The 17,531-nt window shown below is 41.5% G+C and overlaps 4 protein-coding genes and 2 long non-coding RNA genes across 10 annotated transcripts; 4 read left to right on the forward strand and 2 right to left on the reverse strand.

Annotated features, from left to right (window-relative positions):
- The first annotated feature begins 1,965 nt into the window (after positions 1 to 1,965).
- On the forward strand, positions 1,966 to 3,575 carry LOC135331967 (uncharacterized). Its single transcript, XM_064527288.1, has 4 exons — positions 1,966 to 2,122; positions 2,272 to 2,471; positions 2,738 to 2,878; positions 3,128 to 3,575. The coding sequence occupies exons 1-4, from the start codon at positions 2,101 to 2,103 to the stop codon at positions 3,305 to 3,307; spliced, it is 543 nt and encodes a 180-aa protein (XP_064383358.1). The 5' UTR covers positions 1,966 to 2,100; the 3' UTR covers positions 3,308 to 3,575.
- A 537-nt stretch (positions 3,576 to 4,112) lies between these two features.
- On the reverse strand, positions 4,113 to 5,594 carry LOC135331712 (DNA translocase FtsK-like). Its single transcript, XM_064526950.1, has 4 exons — positions 5,122 to 5,594; positions 4,668 to 4,811; positions 4,430 to 4,583; positions 4,113 to 4,359 (listed from the first exon to the last, which is right to left on the reverse strand). Exons 1-4 carry the CDS (start codon positions 5,545 to 5,547, stop codon positions 4,307 to 4,309), a joined length of 777 nt encoding a protein of 258 aa, XP_064383020.1. The 5' UTR covers positions 5,548 to 5,594; the 3' UTR covers positions 4,113 to 4,306.
- A 127-nt stretch (positions 5,595 to 5,721) lies between these two features.
- Positions 5,722 to 9,063, forward strand: LOC135333626 (uncharacterized). 2 transcript variants are annotated; one of them, XR_010394004.1, is made up of 6 exons: positions 5,722 to 5,798; positions 5,983 to 6,113; positions 6,367 to 6,912; positions 7,008 to 7,190; positions 7,867 to 8,485; positions 8,659 to 9,063. It is a non-coding gene; the product is annotated as an uncharacterized LOC135333626 (long non-coding RNA). The 2 variants fall into 2 exon arrangements; XR_010394005.1 differs by having other exon boundaries at positions 5,734 to 5,810.
- Positions 9,064 to 11,702: 2,639 nt separating this feature from the next.
- On the reverse strand, positions 11,703 to 12,977 carry LOC135333209 (uncharacterized). 2 transcript variants are annotated; one of them, XR_010393779.1, is made up of 4 exons: positions 12,520 to 12,977; positions 12,024 to 12,167; positions 11,788 to 11,947; positions 11,703 to 11,717 (listed from the first exon to the last, which is right to left on the reverse strand). It is a non-coding gene; the product is annotated as an uncharacterized LOC135333209 (long non-coding RNA). The 2 variants fall into 2 exon arrangements; XR_010393778.1 differs by lacking the exon at positions 11,703 to 11,717 and having other exon boundaries at positions 11,786 to 11,947.
- Positions 12,978 to 13,106: 129 nt separating this feature from the next.
- On the forward strand, positions 13,107 to 14,469 carry LOC135331860 (uncharacterized). Of its 2 annotated transcripts, none has more exons than XM_064527130.1 (4): positions 13,107 to 13,234; positions 13,419 to 13,549; positions 13,800 to 13,940; positions 14,081 to 14,469. In XM_064527130.1, exons 1-4 carry the CDS (start codon positions 13,216 to 13,218, stop codon positions 14,324 to 14,326), a joined length of 537 nt encoding a protein of 178 aa, XP_064383200.1. In that variant the 5' UTR covers positions 13,107 to 13,215; the 3' UTR covers positions 14,327 to 14,469. The 2 variants fall into 2 exon arrangements, with proteins under 2 accessions (XP_064383200.1, XP_064383208.1); XM_064527138.1 differs by having other exon boundaries at positions 13,130 to 13,246.
- A 1,727-nt stretch (positions 14,470 to 16,196) lies between these two features.
- On the forward strand, positions 16,197 to 17,472 carry LOC135331895 (uncharacterized). 2 transcript variants are annotated; one of them, XM_064527190.1, is made up of 5 exons: positions 16,197 to 16,332; positions 16,482 to 16,527; positions 16,600 to 16,735; positions 16,911 to 17,051; positions 17,178 to 17,472. In XM_064527190.1, the coding sequence occupies exons 1-5, from the start codon at positions 16,308 to 16,310 to the stop codon at positions 17,367 to 17,369; spliced, it is 540 nt and encodes a 179-aa protein (XP_064383260.1). In that variant the 5' UTR covers positions 16,197 to 16,307; the 3' UTR covers positions 17,370 to 17,472. The 2 variants fall into 2 exon arrangements, with proteins under 2 accessions (XP_064383260.1, XP_064383252.1); XM_064527182.1 differs by having other exon boundaries at positions 16,482 to 16,735; positions 17,178 to 17,469.
- The last annotated feature ends 59 nt before the right edge of the window (positions 17,473 to 17,531 follow it).

Below are 17,531 nucleotides of genomic sequence, written 5' to 3' on the forward strand. Positions count from 1 at the left end.
TCACTTGAACTTTCATTGATTATGACGCTTTTCGTTTTTGCTGACTCAGCAGTAGAACATGACTGGATCTAGCTTGTATAAATTAATACCAATGGCTATTCATTGTGTGCTGATAGGTTAGGTCCAGTAACCATCTGCATGCATCATACACAACCAGTTGTCAACAGATTCAGCGACAGAAACCGTGCAGAAGCATTGTCTCATGAATTAGTCGCCCTCTTTAGTCATAGACTCGACCTTTTAGAGGGCGGCTAAAATATGAGGCTAGCAGACCGCTTCTGCTGAGTCAGCATAAATGAAAAGACCTCTAATCTCACTAGCCTCGAGACCAGGCCGATTAAAATACCTGGATTCGAGCCTAGATCTGCACATGCCACGCCCAATGCAAGTGTGGGCAGGGCTATCTGATGTGCATGCTTACTGCAGAGAAAAGGTTATGACCTAGGGTAAAATTCAGAGCTCTACTATCTATGCCTCTGGGAAGCAGGAGCATCTTCTTAGTACAATCTACCTTGTTTTAGTTGTTCCATGTTGGTGCCACAGCAAGTTACAAGTTGCCATACTCAGAAGATATAAAAAACAGTTGACCTTTAAAAATGTTCAGCTGTTTATTTTGCCACCCCTGCAAACCTAAGCTATCTACGGCCGGCCCTGAAGGTGCTGACTATGATATTCAATAGAGGAGATAGGACATGCACATGTGTCATCAGTCAATTGCAATGTATTATACTAATTTTATCGCAAAATTTATGTATGAGTGGTAATAAACTACTACTTTATAGCTAGTGCACATCATTTTCCTATATAAATTACGTTACACAGGCGCATGTGATTTTGTATAATTATACAGTACTTCCTTTGAGTGCTCATGATTACATAATTTCTCCCACATAGAGAATGATGGAGACAAGAGTCAAGATAAAATTGACATTGATGTATTATTATCATGTGTCAGTACACGTATTAATTATGTGCTCAGTGTACATACCTTCACCGACATAGTCTCTGAAACATTAATAGTAATTTTAATGGCTTCATTAGGCCGAGCAATAATAAAATTAATGTTGGTTGACTCAAGATGGACAAAAAAAGAGCTGTTTTATATGCGCCAAACACTGCATCTCTTATTAATTATTGAGCTTAGAAAATGACAGAAGCAAGCATCCAAATCTTTGTACCATATCATCGAGAGGAGGAGCAACACCCTGTATAATTATGCGTTGTGTGTGCATACATCAGAAGGTAATCCGAGTACAAAAGTACGCTATATGCTCCCCTGCCATTATGAGCAGCTAGTAGCCTCGAGACCAGGCCGGCCTGGATTCGAGGCTATAGGCAGCTAGTAGATATAGACATAATTATTATAATTATGTAGATCTATTCATGCACTCCTGATCTAGTAAACACATAATTATGATAATTTATAAGCACGAGAGCTTACATCAAACTCATTTCCTCTGCAGCAGTTCAGGTAGGGGTCTCTTGATTGTCTATGTATTACGTTGCTTTCTCTGCTAAGAGAGCAAAGCTAATCTGAGAGTTCTGTGCAGCCGCCACGTACATTTTCGGGAGGTTGTCCTCCAAAAACTTTTTATGACATCGATGCAACTGCTCTAATAAACTTTTTTTGAGCTGAAGAATAACACATGTGTGACAATAATTATATTGCAGTTAGTCTGGGGGCCAGACCTAATAGCTCAGGGGCAAAATCAAGAGAGCTAGGATTAGGATCTTTCTCTCTTCCCCCTCCCCCCTCTTGAGAAAATGGCCCCCAGACTACATTGCGGTAAAGGAAAGTTAGATTTCCATACGCTGTTGAGTGGTTGAGTTAAAAAGATTGCACCTGGCCTTCGTGGTTGCGGCTGGGCCTCCAGTGGGGTGAACAAGCCTTGTTTCCTGGATAGATCGTCTATGTAATAAGCACTTTTCTGTTTCAACCGCTAGCCCCTCTACGGGAGGTATAACTTTCTGCGGGGTAGCAGGAGGCATTTCTCTACATCCTGCTGGGACCTTCTATGCGAGCTAAATTGCTATTTGCTAGTACAAACACAGAAGCAGCAGTCTAGCAGACTAACAACATAGCACGATCTCAGCTCCAAGATGGCTCAAACACAACAGATAGGTGAATCAACTGTGTGCATACATCATTAATTTCTGCTGCAGAGTTAGCCTCAGCAGATTAGAGCATTTGCTGTCTGTAGCAGTTTAATACTAGCATTGTGCAGTCAAACACAATGGACACTGCAATAATAGTTTGTATGTATAATGCAGAAGCTCCACCTAACTATGAAGAGAAGCGAGATCAAACCATGGCCCAACAACCACTCCAACAACCGGCTCAACAACCACCCCAACAACCGACTCAACAACCACCCCCCACTGGGCAAGTCTTCTACTCTGCACAGCAGCCGCAGGTGGTCCCCGGCACTGTTTATCAAATGCCCTACCAAATCCCTCAAATGCATCAGCAGGTACGTGAACAGTGCATGTAATCATAGATAATAATGCACAGATAAGGTCTTTATTATCTATGATGTAATCAACAAGAGACTACCTCAATAACAGAGTGTATTTCCCGCACTGTGTTGTTTTTGCAGTTGTATACATGACACACCCCATACATACACACATAGAACATAATTTGATATGCACTGTAAAAATGAAGTTGTGGTGAGCACACTGAATTAAACAATGCCAGGTCGCATATATTTTCAGTCAGTGTACATGCCATGTGCAGGTTGAAGCTGCAGTGGGCAAGCCCCCTTACCCTGGACCGAATGATTTCCTCATTTTGAGCCTGGTTACCATGATCATGTGTGGTGTACTCAACATCACCTCTCTCATGATTGGCATTCCAGGACTTGTGTTTGCAGGCTTGGTAAGTGCATGGCATGCATGCATTTGTTAATACTGTATTAACATATACCGCATGACAGATGTTTCTTGTTATTTACTAGGGAAACAGATACTCAACATTGTTATTGTCAGATGTTATCATATACTGCATGTATAATTATGTAATCATGTTATCGTGTCTAATGCATGAGACGGTCGCTAGGAAGCTAACTTTAGTTACTCCCATGCAAATAGCAAAACAGAATTCATATTTTGTGTCCTCCCAATATAGAGCAACCACAATCGCACAGCCAACAAAAACTATCACAATGCCAAGAGGTACTCCAACTATGCCCTGGGGCTGGTCATAGCCAACATCATCTACACCCTCGTGTTGGGTATCATTCTGACTGGAGTTGCCGTGGGAGTAAGTAGAGTTAGTCTCTATGGCTATTATGGCTACTACGGCTGACAGTATGAAAACAGAACATTTATACAATGAACGTCATACATAGGTGAATGCTAACAAAGTAGCTTAGCCTATAATTATAATATAGCTGTATCAATCGTAATCCCATGTAATGTTAGCTGTGTACTTGCATGTGTGTATGGTTTTTCATTTAATGCTGCAAGTTTTGTGCCATGGCAATGTAATGTTTATATAATTATAACCGTGTATATATAGTAGCAACCCTTCATGTATATACTGATGGTGATGATAGTTGTTATCGGAAAATTAATTTTGGTGAATGAGCCATTTCAACAGACTTGGCGGCGCCTCAGGCCGGCGTGGCTATACTACAGCAATGATGTATTAGCTATACTTGTATCTATTGGAAACCTCAATTTGGCGATCTTTGGGAAAATCTGCCAAAAATCCCCAATACATTTTCTAGTGTGGACTGATGACACAATAACTGATTTGCTGCGATTTGTTGTGTAGGCAACTGCATGATGGTAGCTTTGATGCCAGTTCTGCGAACTATTATAGAGTTGGCACCTGTCACCATGCTGTGGCTTCACCAAACACTTCCAGGAATACCTATATATACAGGTGCTACTATGTGATGCCACTGGTAACTTGATCCTCCCGGTAACTCCCCATAGACATGCATTCTTAGACAAGTGTCTACACAATAATACACAAACCATATCAATTTACCACTGAGCTACTGTATTACAGTATTTAATTTACACACACAGTAAGAGTTCTGGTATACATATATAGGCATTGATTGGCAACTCCCCATAGACATGCATTCTTAGACAAGTGTCTACACAATAATACACAAACCATATCAATTTACCACTGAGCTACTGTATTACAGTATTTAATTTACACACACAGTAAGAGTTCTGGTATACATATATAGGCATTGATTGGCAACTATATATAATACGTGTATACTGTAATTGGCTTAATAGTAAACAATGCAGTTTGGAATCTCATATTCATGTGTTTGTGTCCAGCTCAGCGTCCGTAATAGCGGCAACTGTAGCTGTAACTGTAGCTGTAACTGTATCCTGCAAGTGCATATGCATAGACCAAACGTTAGTGCATGGAAGACAATAATTATGAATAAAAATTTCTTACTGCAATATAATGACGATCTTCCAGCTATCCCAATCCCAACGAGGACAATGTCTGCTATGAGAGCAAACAGTATGGCACTGACAACAAGGTAGACAGCAAACACTCCCAGTCTGCGTCCCGTCTTGATATTTCCTGCAGTAGTCGCCGCCTTGCTCTGCACGTTAAAAGTTAAAAGCATATACACACAAATAGACGTCATAACACGTACACTAGATGAAATCTTTTCAACACACTATACCTTCACAGACAGTACGACTGCTGGGATTGAGCAGAAGAGACTCCCAATGAAGAAAATTCCAAAGACAACTGCTACGACAATCGTCAGAATAAAGTAGTCGTTTGGTTTGTAGTTGAAGTTTGGAGGATTCATGCGATCAGAACTCTGCATAGGAAGTCACAACAATTAAAGCCATTGTGTATACAGGATATTGTTTCATTCATGTAACTGTGGGAGGATTCACATGCGTCCTTGTGATGTTATTGTACTGAGTGTGAATGTGATTATAATGGAAATGCTTTGAACCTGTATCCTCTTGAGATTCAGGTGTTTAGACACTAATCTTATTCACACAGAACTGGGGAATATTCTATTTGCAGTGCAATTTGCGGAAAGCCAGGTTGCAGGCATGCAGATTTCAACAAATTTACACCATCATGCACAGCTATATATATACAGACTATTAAATACTTACCATGATAAGTTGTGCAACACCTCCTTGCTGTGCAGAATATGCAACCTGATTGCCATGATACTGGGGAGCCTGACCTTGCAACTGCAGAGGCTTAGGCTGATATTGTGGAGCATACATGGCTTGCTGTTGTGGGGCTGCTTGCATTATAGGAGCTTGCTGAGGTTGATACTGTGGAGCATACACTTGCTGTTGTGGGGCCACTTGGTTCACATACTGTATTGGGGCTGCTTGCATTATAGGAGGCTGAGGTTGGACCACTTGTTGTAATTGCATGGTGGCAGGCTGTTGTTGAGTTGCAGGTAGCTGGTAACTGGTTGCAAGTTGCTGTGGAACTCCATACTGTTGCTGAACACTTGGAGGTACTTGTACCACTGCACCGGGTTGATTAGCACTCGTAGACATGGTTAAAAGCTGCTCTCTGTTCATTTACTACACTTCTTTACCGTTATCCACAATAAATTGTGGGTAATTATTGACTATAATTGACGATTGTTTTCTAGTGTAACGACTAATTTTGCGGGGTCATTTTCTAGAAATGTTTCGGGTATGGTAAAGATCACTACCATGCAGGAGCACCAATGATGCAGGGAAAGATCGTCAGTAAAACTATTAGATCTCTGGTTTTAAAAATACTTGTACCTGCTTGTACTGGTCTAAGATGGCTCAACAAACAAGTGGTGACGATCTATGTGAATACATTGACTGCTGCAGAGTTAGCCTGAGCAGATCATGCAAGAATTTCTATCTGTAGCAGCATACTATGTACTATATACTGTAATCATAGCATGTGCAGTCAACCAATGGACGAATGATACTTTAATATGAACTGTACTGCAACTATCGAATAAACTTTGTATGCAGGAGCTTCATTCAAATACCATGAGTTGGATGAGCAAGATGAAACCATGGCTCAAAAACCACTCCCCACTGGACAGGTGGTCCCCGACACTGTCTATCAAATGCCCTACCAAATCCCTCAAATGTATCAGCAGGTGAATGGTGTTACTTCTGAAGTTGAGGTTGTACGCTCAATTTTATTCACTGGAGCAAACTATTTGCAGCAATTTTAATATTGTATGTGTTATTTAATTGCTATAGCCTCGACCCCAGGCCGATCCGTCTCCAATTGAACGCGAGGAGGCGACCTAGCATTCAATTGGAGACGGATCGGCCTGGGGTCTAGGCTATGTAATTGCATGCTCTTGGAGTTAGTAGATCAGTGACACAACAATATAATCTGTACAGGTTGAGGCTGAAGTGGGCAAGCCCACTTACCCTGGACCCAGTGATTACCTCATCCTTAGCCTCGAATCCACGCCGATTAAAATACGGCCTGGTGTTCATTGCAGGGGTGTTAGTGCACACGCGCTGCACAATTACCCAGAATCTGGGTAATCGTGCACGCCAGTAAAACTTTTAGTAAATGTTACCGTAAACTAGCTGTAATACTTGGAATTTGTTCCGTGTTACTATCAATGGCGTCGACTGAGTTTTGTGAAGCTGTGGCTTATGCTCTTCGTTGCGTTGGTCTAAAGGATCTCACACTGAAGCCAAAGCAAAGGAGGCTCTCATCCACCTGTATGACGATCATGATGTCTTTGTTTGGTTCCCCACGGGCTATGGTAAGTCTTTGTGCTTCCAACTGCTCACTGAAGCGGACAAGCTCTAGCTCTACAAGAGTTGAGAGAAGAGCTGTGCTGGTGGTGTCACCACTAGTGTCTCTGATAATAGACCCGGTCTCAGGCCTCCGGAAGAGGGGTGTCTCTGCTGCTATATTGTCTGGCAACAAAGGTATTAGATCTAGATAGCTATATTAAAGAATCTAGGAACTGATGATATTAATGGCCTGAACTTATTACAGTCAACACTGATCCTTCATTTTATAGATGTCGAGAAGGACCTCCTTGCTAGTGTGAGTGACGTGTCCGAGGGTCGGTTCTCTCTCCTCTATAGTGCTCCCGAGGCACTCTCCTTGGCAGAGAAGCATAGAAGCAGCTCCTGGTCCAACGTCCCCTCTGTGACTCTGTAGTGGCAGTCGCTGTTGACGAAGCACACTGTGCGTATAAGTGGTAAGCAAGAGTGGTTACAGTATTTATTCGATTTGAGGCAACGCTTTTAAATATTACGAATCCCCAGGGGTGGCTACTTTTTGAGGCAGAAACATTATTTTTAAAAGTCCTTGTAGGGAATCCACTAGCCTCTATTCCAGGCCACTTTAAAATACGAACTACATGACTGTATTACAATAAGTGGCTACATCATTTTAGGACGCGACATATAAAACAACACAGTTTGAGTAAGTGCTACTTTGATAATGTCCTAAGATGTAGTGTGTTGCATATTTGGAGGGTCTCCTTAAAAAATGTACACAAGATACAATATACATACGATTGTACGTTAAAACATAGTGCCTTTACATGTGCTCTACTGTCTACGCAGTTTTGTATAATGATTTTACAAATGCCCCCTCACTCAACCACTTGTCTAGCACTTTGGTATGGCCTTCACTGATCTTTTTGACATGTTTTAATATCGCTTCATAGCTGATTGATGTGGTTTAGCCTGGCCCAAGCCTAAATTAATAATAATTGCTGTACTGATAAATGTACATAATTATGTGTTTGACTCATGATTATTACCGTACAATTATACCGTTTGTCAGTAGGAGTGCTGGCACTCGTAGTCTATAGTGTGCACTCAATTCCAGCTAATTAATTATTGTTTTTTTTATATAACACTCTGCAGGTACAGAGATCTACCATTGGGTTGCTGAGTACTGGCAGTCTCAACAGAAGTTGCTTGAGTATAACGTTGCTCCGATCCCTCAGCGGCACGTCTCGTTCACATGGAGCAGTGACTAACAAAATTAATCCTCAGCAACCCCAGTAATTTTTGAAACTCATCTTACTCTTGTTTTTATATTACTCTTGTCCTGGACGGGGAAACAGAGTCGCCTTCCAGCGGTTCCAACGGTCTGATGCTTAGCTAATGGTGGTCTTGCTACGTGTGTGTGTGTGTGGAGAAACCCCTACCCCACTAGTGTCTTTGGATATCTTTCTCGACGGAGCCTAGTACTCGTTGGGCTGCCAGTGACACTTGTGAGAGGCCTGGGTAGCCATCTCTAGCTCTCTGTTGTTTTAATGTGCAAACCATGCGGTATAACGTATTCTCATTCTCCGTTTTATTATCAACAATAAATTTCGCGCATGTGCACTAACACCCCTGCAATGAACACCAGGCCGTATTTTAATCGGCGTGGATTCGAGGTTACCTCATCCTCAATCTGGTTACCATGATCATGTGTGGGGCACTCAACATCACCTCTCTGTTGATTGGCATTCCAGGACTTTTGTTTTCAGTCTTGGTAAGTGCATTTGTTGTGAATGCGCATGCATGCATGTGCATACAATAATTATAGTGCTAAAAAGCCACTCATACGCATTTAATACTATTTGTACTAACTTAGTTACTTTCATAATAATTTTAATACTCCCAATGACCTATTATTATATATACCGAACAACCACCATTGTACAGTTAACAAGAACTACCACAAAGCCAAGAGGTACTCCAACTATACGCCCTGGGGCTAGCCATAGCCAACATCATGTACACTTTCCTGTTGTACATCATTCTGATCGGAGTTGGCATAGGAGTAAGCAAAATTACTCTCCATGGCTACGGTTGCAACTTTTGCCGCTACTTACCCAAAGAGCATGGAAACTGAACACTTACAAGGAATGTAATTATGCCTTGCATGCATGCATGCTGATCGACACAAATATACACTTATATATAATTATAGTGATAATCCCTGTATAGTCATCCAATGTTGTTTATAGTACGTTGTGTATTCATGATTTTCATTAACACTGTAAGTTCGATGTCAATGTATTCTCATGAGTCACTGTGTATATTTTTTATTATTATGAAATGGGATAGATCGTCCTGTTTCAACCGCTAGCCCCTCTATGGGAGGTAAAACTTCCCGCGGGGTAGCAGGAGGCGTTTTTCTACATCCTGCTGGGACCTTCTATGCGAGCTAAATTGCTATTTGCTAGTACAAACACAGAAGCTAGAACAACCAGCAGATTAACGATCTCAGCAGAGGCTGAGCTAGCACCAAGATGGCTCAAACACAGCAGATAGGTGAATCAACTGTGTGCATACATCTAGTCAGCCTCAGCAGATTAGAGCATTTGCTGTCTGTAGCAGGTTTAGTACTAGCATTGTGCAGTCAAACACAATGAACACTGCAATAATAGTTTGTATGTATAATGCAGGAGCTCCACCTAACTATAAAGAGAAGCGAGATCAAACCATGGCTCAACAACCACCCCAAAAACCGGCTCAACAGCCACCCCCTACTGGGCAGGTCTACTACCCTGCACAGCAACCGCAGGTGGTCCCCGGCACTGTTTATCAAATGCCCTACCAAATCCCGCAAATGCATCAGCAGGTGAACAGTGCATGTAATCAACAAGAGACAAGCTTGTATATATACAGAGTGTATTTCCCGCACTGCGTTGTTTTTGCAGTTTTATACATGACACACCCCATACATACACATGCACATAGAACATAATTTGATATATAATTATTATATACACTGAAGTGCGGGGAGCACACTAAAATGGTTGCATATATTTTCAGTCAGTGTACATTCCATGTGCAGGTTGAGGCAGTGGGCAATCCCCCTTACCCTGGACCGAATGATTTCCTCATTTTGAGCCTGGTTACCATGATCATGTGTGGTGTACTTAACATCACCTCTCTCATGATTGGCATTCCAGGACTTGTGTTTGCAGGCTTGGTAAGTGTATTAATATACTGCATGACAGATGTTTCTTGTAGAGAAACAGATACTCAACATTGTTATTGTCAGATATTATCATACTGCATGTATGTAATCATGTTATCGTGTCTAATGCATGAGACGTGCTTACTGTTCATTACACTATTTTGTACTTGTGAACTTTGAGCCAACTTGTTAAGTATAGGAAGCTGTAGGAAGCTAACTTTAGTTACTCCCATGCAAATTGTAAAACAGAATTCATATTTTGTGTCCTCCCAATATAGAGCAACCACAATCGTACAGCCAACAAAAACTACCACAATGCCAAGAGGTACTCCAACTATGCCCTGGGGCTAGTCTTAGCCAACATCATTTGTGACAGGCTCTGGGAAAAAGGCCATATTGGAGCAGATATTGGTATTGAGCAATGGCCAGATTTATGGACTGCAGTGTATAATCTCATAATAATTTTTCTTGGCTTATAGTTATCTACAGTCTTTCTACTACCTCTCTGTAAAATCTGATGCTCTGAAAGCAACGCGTTCCACCGAAGCGCTTTGTCTAAGCAGCCACCATTACCTTACTTTTCGGTGTTTCTCAATACCGCTATTTCAGAACTTTGAATTTCCAACGCGCATAACTCAGGCATGAAAAGAGGTATGTGCAAACTAAGCATATCAATGCATAGGCAATTCTTTGCTCTATCATCTGGTATTTAAATCTCAACAATTGTAGTTTCCCAGAGCCTGTCACATTTACACCCTCGTGTTGGGTGTCATTCTGACTGGAGTTGCCGTGGGGTTAAGTAGAATTACTCTCATTGGCTATATGTCTACCACCATAGCGGCTGAGAGTATGAAAACGGAACATTTATACAACAAACGTCATACATGAATGCTAACAAACTAGCTGTATCAATCGTAATCCCATGCATGCGATCATGATGTTAGTTGTGTGCATGTGCATGCATGTGTATGGTTTTTTCATTTAATGCTGCAAGTTTTGTACCATGGCAATGTAAATTATAGTAGCAACCCTTTATAATTATGTATATACTCGTGATAGTGGTTATCGTGGAAAATGTTGGCGAATGAGCCATTTGAACAGACTTAGTGGCGTCTCAGGGGTGGCTACTGCAGCAATGATGTATTATACTTGTATCAAGCGGAAACCTAATTTGGCAATCTTCGGTAAAATCCGCCAAAAATCCCTAAACAAAATTAATAACTGCACTTATATAAGAGTGTGGACTGATGACGCAATAACTGATTTGCTGCGATTTGTTGTGTAGGCGACTGATCACGATAGCTCTGATGCCAGTTCTGCAAACTACCATTATATATAGCGCGACATTTTTGAGGCACTTATGTGGAATGGCCTCTAAAAGCTTTTCGTTGCACAATATAATAGTCTAAGAGTAGGCAATGCACCCAGCATGCACTCAGCATGAATTGGCTTCCCCCAAACGGATATGCCTATAATATTATAGCAACTAATTCGATCAGGCACTGCACATATGCAAGCCATGTATAACTCCCCATAGTCTTATATATGTCTATAATTTCATCTTAGACTTAGTGTCTACATGCACATACATGTACACAAAAACCATACCAATTTACTACAAGCTATAGGTGCATGTACAGTATGTATACAAGTTTTGTCATTGACTGCATGCATGCATGGCAACTATATTAGACATTATTGGCTTAATAGCAGTTTGGGAATCTCATGGTTCATGCATGTTTCTGTTCGACTTAGTGTCCGTAACCGTAACCGTAACCGCAACTACCGTAGAATCCTGCATGCAAGTGTGCATGAATGGAAACCAACCGTTAGTAGTGAAAGAGTAAATTAACACTACGAATTACCAGTACAATAATATGGCATCCTGCTTCCAGCTATCACAATCCCAACGATGACAATGTCTGCTACGAGAGCAAACAGTATGGCACTGACAACAAGGTAGACAGCAAACACTCCCAGTCTGCGTCCCGCCTTGATATTGCCTGCAGTAGTCGCCGCATTGCTCTGCAAGTTAAAAGTTAAAAGCATGCACACAAATTAAGAGGTAACACACGAGATGAAACCTTTTTAACACACTAACCTTCACAGACAGTACGACTGCTGGGATTGAGCAAAAGAGACTCCCAATGAAGAAAATTCCAAAGATAACTGCTACGGCAATTGTCAGAATAATGTAGTCGTTTGGTTTGTAGTTGAAGTTTGGAGGATTCATGCAATCAGAACTCTGCATAGGAAGGTTGTTCATATAACTATACCATTGTGTGTACATGCAGGATGTTGTTTCAGTAAAATAATGTTCATGTAACTGTGGGAAGGTAATTCACATGCGTCCTTGTGATGTCACTTTACTGAGTGTGAATGTGATTATAACGGAAATGCTGTGAACCTGTTATCTTCTTGAGATTCAGATGTTTAGACACTATAATCTTATTCACTGCATGGGGAATATTTATTTCCAGTACAATTTGCAATGTGAAGGAAACCAAAAGAAAGGTTACAGGTATGCAGATTTCAACAAATTTACACCATCATGCACAGCTATAATATTAATTATATACAGACTATTAAATACTTACCATGATAATTTATGCAACACCTCCTTGCTGTGCAGAATAAGCAACCTGATTGCCATGATACTGGGGAGCCTGACCTTGCAACTGCAGAGGCTTAGGCTGATATTGTGGAGCATACATGGCTTGCTGTTGTGGGGCTGCTTGCATTATAGGAGCTTGCTGAGGTTGATACTGTGGAGCATACACTTGCTGTTGTGGGGCCACTTGGTTCACATACTGTATTGGGGCTGCTTGCATTATAGGAGCCTGTTGAGGTTGGACCACTTGTTGTAATTGCATGGTGGCAGGCTGTTGTTGAGTTGCAGGTAGCTGGTAACTGGTTGCAAGTTGCTGTGGAACTCCATACTGTTGCTGAACACTTGGAGGTGCTTGTATACCGCTGCACCGGGTTGATTAGTACTTGTAGACATGGTTAAAAGCTGCTCTCTGTTCATTTACTACACTTCTTTACCGTTATCTACAATAAAATTGTGGGTAATAATTATAATTGACGATTGTTTTCTAGTGTAACGACTAATTTGCGGGGTCATTTTCTAGAAATTTTTCGGGTATGGTAAAGATCACTACCATGCAGGAGCACCAATGATGCAGGGAAAGATCGTCAGTAGAACTATTAAAGTGCTGGCAAAACTCAACAAACAAACAAACTCCAAGATCTCTGGTTTTAAAAATACTTGTACCTGCTTGTACTGGTCTAAGATGGCTCAACAAACAAGTGGTGACGATCTATGTGAATACATTGACTGCTGCAGAGTTAGCCTCAGCAGATCATGCAAGAATTTCTATCTGTAGCAGCATACTATGTACTATATACTGTAATCGTAGCATGTGCAGTCAACCAATGGACGAATGATACTTTAATATGAACTGTACTGCAACTATCGAATAAACTTTGTATGCAGGAGCTTCATTCAAATACCATGAGTTGGATGAGCAAGATGAAACCATGGCTCAACAACCACTCCCCACTGGACAGGTGGTCCCCGACACTGTCTATCAAATGCCCTACCAAATCCCTCAAATGTATCAGCAGGTGAATGGTGTTACTTCTGAAGTTGAGGTTGTACGCTCAATTTTATTCACTGGAGCAAACTATTTGCAGCAATTTTAATATTGTATGTGTTATGTAATTGCTAGCCTCGACCCCAGGCCGATCCGTCTCCAATTGAACGCGAGGAGGCGACCTAGCGTTCAATTGGAGACGGATCGGCCTGGGGTCTAGGCTATGTAATTGCATGCTCTTGGAGTTAGTAGATCAGTGACACAACAATATATCTGTATAGGTTGAGGCTGAAGTGGGCAAGCCCACTTACCCTGGACTGAGTGATTACCTCCTCCTCAGTCTGGTTACCATGATCATGTGTGGGGCACTCAACATCACCTCTCTGTTGATTGGCATTCCAGGACTTGTGTTTTCAGGCTTGGTAAGTGCATTTGTTGTGAATGCGCATGTGCATACAATATAGTGCTAAAAAGCCACTCATACGCATTTAATACTATTTGTACTAACTTAGTTACTTTCATAATAATTTTAATACTCCCAATGACCTATTATTATATACAGAGCAACCACCATTGTAGAGTTAACAAGAACTACCACAAAGCCAAGAGGTACTCCAACTACGCCCTGGGGCTAGCCATAGCCAACATCATGTACACTTTCCTGTTGTGCATCATTCTGATCGGAGTTGGCATAGGAGTAAGCAAAATTACTCTCCATGGCTACGGTTGCAACTTTTGCCGCTACTTACCCAAGAGCATGGAAACTGAACACTTAAAGGAACGTAATTATGCCTTGCATGCATGCTGACTGACACAAATATACTCATATATATAGCTGTATAATCATCCAATGTTGTTTATAGTACGTTGTGTATTCATTAACGCTGTAAGTTCGATGTCAATGTATTCTCATGAGTCACTGTGTATAATTATTTTTATTATTACGACGAGTGCAAGAGTGATGATGTGATAACTGATTTGTTGCGTGCATGCAGGGGCCTCGATATAATTATGCGTAAGTGTTTATATACACATGACTGTATCACAATAGCTATATACGTATTACACAGTAAGAAAGTTAATTGTGGTGTAAGTATATATTATTATACAGCAATTATATATAGCTTAATTATAATGCACTTTGGAGGTTTGGGTCCAGTCTTGATCCGATTTAGCGACCAATGTATTGGCGGTCACATTGATAAGCCCTGCAAGTGTGAACCAGCGTTACTAGCGGAAGCGTTACATTATGATTATTGTTACCTCTAGCATCTAAGCAAGTCCTGATTGTGGAAATCACAAGCCCAATGAGGACAGTGGCCATTATGAGAGCAAATAGTATGGCACTGACAACCAGGTAGACCGCACATACTCCCACAGGGCCAAAAGTGGTAGTTTACAGCTTGTAAACTATGTTTGTACTTGTGAGTGCATAGTTTACAATGTTGTTGAATTTTAGTTAATCTACAATAGTTTCCTTCATAGTTTACAAAGAAAGTTGACAGTGTACAACGTTGTATACTACTGTAAATGAACTCTTTTGGCCCTGTGTCCCTGTCTGCGGCCCTCCTTGATTGCCTTCAGCTATCAACCGTTTACTCTGCATGTTAAACGCATGCACACAAAATTTAATGGTATATATGACATACATGCATGCAGAGATGAAACCTTTTCAACCCACCTCCTTCACAGACAGTAAGACAGCTGGGATAGTACAGAAGAGACTCCCAACGGAGAAAATCCCACAGATAATTGCTACGGTAATCGTCAGAGTTAGGTAGTCATTTGGTTTGTAGTTGAAGTCTGGAGGATTCATGCGACCAGGACTCTGCATATAGGAAGGTTAAGGTATACTATAGCCATGCATTGTCATAAACTGGATGTTGCTTGTACATTATATAAAATGGCCTCGAATGCATTGTATATGTGTGATTGAATTCAGTGTGGTATCACATTTCTCTCGTTTGTATACCTTAAGGTGACATATTTTCGCGTGTATTAATTTCTGCTATTTCTGCGAATGAGAGTAAAATCGCAAAAATTAATACTCGCAAATAATTGGCCGCCCTCTTGTTTAATGTATCCAGATCAATATTTCGCTTGGATTTTACGGCCATGCATGCACCTGGTATGCATTTATAGCTGCTCTGAACTTATTACTGATCCAACTGAAGATGGCCACCAGATCATGGTATCACCCAGGTTGACGATGAGGCTTCTCAGTATCAGGTTGTTATTCTACACAGGATGGAGGCGTTGCACGGATTGTCATGGTGAGTATAGCTGTGATTATGTTTTCTTCTGGATTGTAGAAATAGCTTACCGACTCCCTTGAGAGCTGAGACCTGTCAAATGATATCCACCATGAAACTGCAGAGGCTGATACTGTGGAGCATACACTTGTTGTGGGGTCACTTGGTTCACCTGCTGTATTGGGGCTATTTGCACTGTAGGAGCTTCCTGAGGTTGGGCCACTTGTTGCATGGTGGCAGGCTGTTGTTGGGCTGCAGCCATAGATATCTAATGACTATGGCTGCAGGTATTAGCACAAGTTTCCTTTTGTAGAATGTTCCCCGCCCCCGGACAGGGAACATATCTCCTGGAGGTAAACCTAGTTGGGCGGAGTCCAACCAACTGCGTGGGTGAGTGTCCAGGGTGGGCCACGCCCAACTAACCGACGTGTTAGTTCAAGGCAAAGATCGTCAATAGAACAAAATGATTACACAACACTGACCTGAGAGTTGCCAGTCACAAAGAAAACAGCCCTGCCAGGATCTCTATTAACTAATATGACTCAACAGACAACATTTAATGGTGAATGCATTGACTGCTGCAGAGTTAGCCTCAGTAGTCTATCAGAACTGTTAATCATTTGCTGTAGCAGCTATAATTCTAGGCCTGCATGGGCAGAACATTTACTTAGTATAATGGACAAACGATGCCAACTGAAACTTTGTATGCAGAAGCTCCACCCAACTACTATGAGCTAAGCGTGCGAGATGGCACCGTGGCTCAACAACCACTCCAACAACCGGCTCAACAACCACTCCAACAACCGGCTCAACAACCACTCCAACAACCGGCTCAACAACCACCCCAACAACCGACTCAACAGCCACCCCCCACTGGACAGGTCTACTATCCTGCACAGCAGCCGCAGGTGGTCCCCAGCACTGTTTATCAAATGCCCTACCAAATCCCTCGAATGTATCAGCAGGTGAACGTTGTTATTTTTGAAGTCGAGGTTGTACGCTAGATTTTATTCGGCATGCACACTACAAACCAAACTAGATTTTTTGCTACTGATATAATAATTATTATTGCTTTTGCAGTTAGCAAATCCCATGCATAATATATACATGACACACCATATACATATGATCTGTATACAGGTTGAGGCTGCAGTGGGCAAGCCCCCTTACCCCGGACCCAGTGATTACCTCATTCTCAGTCTAGTTACCATGATCGTGTGTGGTGTACTCAACATCACCTCTCTCATGATTGGCATCCCAGGACTTGTGTTTGCAGGCTTGGTATAAGTGCACATGTTACTGTCTCATGTAATAGCCTTTATAATACAGACAATACAGATTATTCTGGAGGTTACCTTTGTCTCTACTATATAAACAAAAGTATAATTATATATCTTCCCTATATAGAGCAACCACCATCGCACTGTCCACAAGAACTACCACAATGCCAATAAGTACTCCAACTATGCCTTGGGGCTGGTCTTAGCCAACATCATCTACACCCTCCTGTGGGGTGTCATTCTGATCGGAGTTCTCGTGGGAATAAGTGGATTTGGTCTATATGGCTTCATGTGTCCGTCTGTCGGCGATTGCTACTAGGATTGATTGCATTGGTAATAATTATGATCATAAAATTGTGCTCTTAAAAACAATCTTTATGTGCATTTTGTATATAAGGTGTTTTTCATATAACTTGGTACATATATATATAATAATACTGCTTAAATTAAATTTACGGACACTGAAAAACTCACGCCTCTA

This window comes from Halichondria panicea, chromosome 1 (genome assembly GCF_963675165.1).
Source record: "Halichondria panicea chromosome 1, odHalPani1.1, whole genome shotgun sequence".
NCBI classification, from domain to species: Eukaryota; Metazoa; Porifera; class Demospongiae; order Suberitida; family Halichondriidae; genus Halichondria; species Halichondria panicea.

Excerpts from the sequence above, each read along its gene's own strand:
- LOC135331895 (XM_064527182.1), top strand. The coding sequence starts at position 16,308 with ATGACTCAACAGACAACATTTAATG. Across the intron at positions 16,736-16,910 it reads TCCCTCGAATGTATCAGCAG|GTTGAGGCTGCAGTGGGCAA; the intron begins GTGAACGTTGTT and ends ATCTGTATACAG. Across the intron at positions 17,052-17,177 it reads GACTTGTGTTTGCAGGCTTG|AGCAACCACCATCGCACTGT; the intron begins GTATAAGTGCAC and ends TTCCCTATATAG.
- LOC135331967 (XM_064527288.1), top strand. The coding sequence starts at position 2,101 with ATGGCTCAAACACAACAGATAG. Across the intron at positions 2,123-2,271 it reads GGCTCAAACACAACAGATAG|AAGCTCCACCTAACTATGAA; the intron begins GTGAATCAACTG and ends TGTATAATGCAG. Across the intron at positions 2,472-2,737 it reads TCCCTCAAATGCATCAGCAG|GTTGAAGCTGCAGTGGGCAA; the intron begins GTACGTGAACAG and ends TGCCATGTGCAG.
- LOC135331712 (XM_064526950.1), bottom strand. The coding sequence starts at position 5,547 with ATGAACAGAGAGCAGCTTTTAACCATGTCTACGAGTGCTAATCAACCC. Across the intron at positions 4,584-4,667 it reads CAGTCGTACTGTCTGTGAAG|AGCAAGGCGGCGACTACTGC; the intron begins GTATAGTGTGTT and ends TTTAACGTGCAG. Across the intron at positions 4,360-4,429 it reads AAGATCGTCATTATATTGCA|GATACAGTTACAGCTACAGT; the intron begins GTAAGAAATTTT and ends ATGCACTTGCAG.
- LOC135331860 (XM_064527130.1), top strand. Across the intron at positions 13,550-13,799 it reads TCCCTCAAATGTATCAGCAG|GTTGAGGCTGAAGTGGGCAA; the intron begins GTGAATGGTGTT and ends ATATCTGTATAG. Across the intron at positions 13,941-14,080 it reads GACTTGTGTTTTCAGGCTTG|AGCAACCACCATTGTAGAGT; the intron begins GTAAGTGCATTT and ends TATTATATACAG.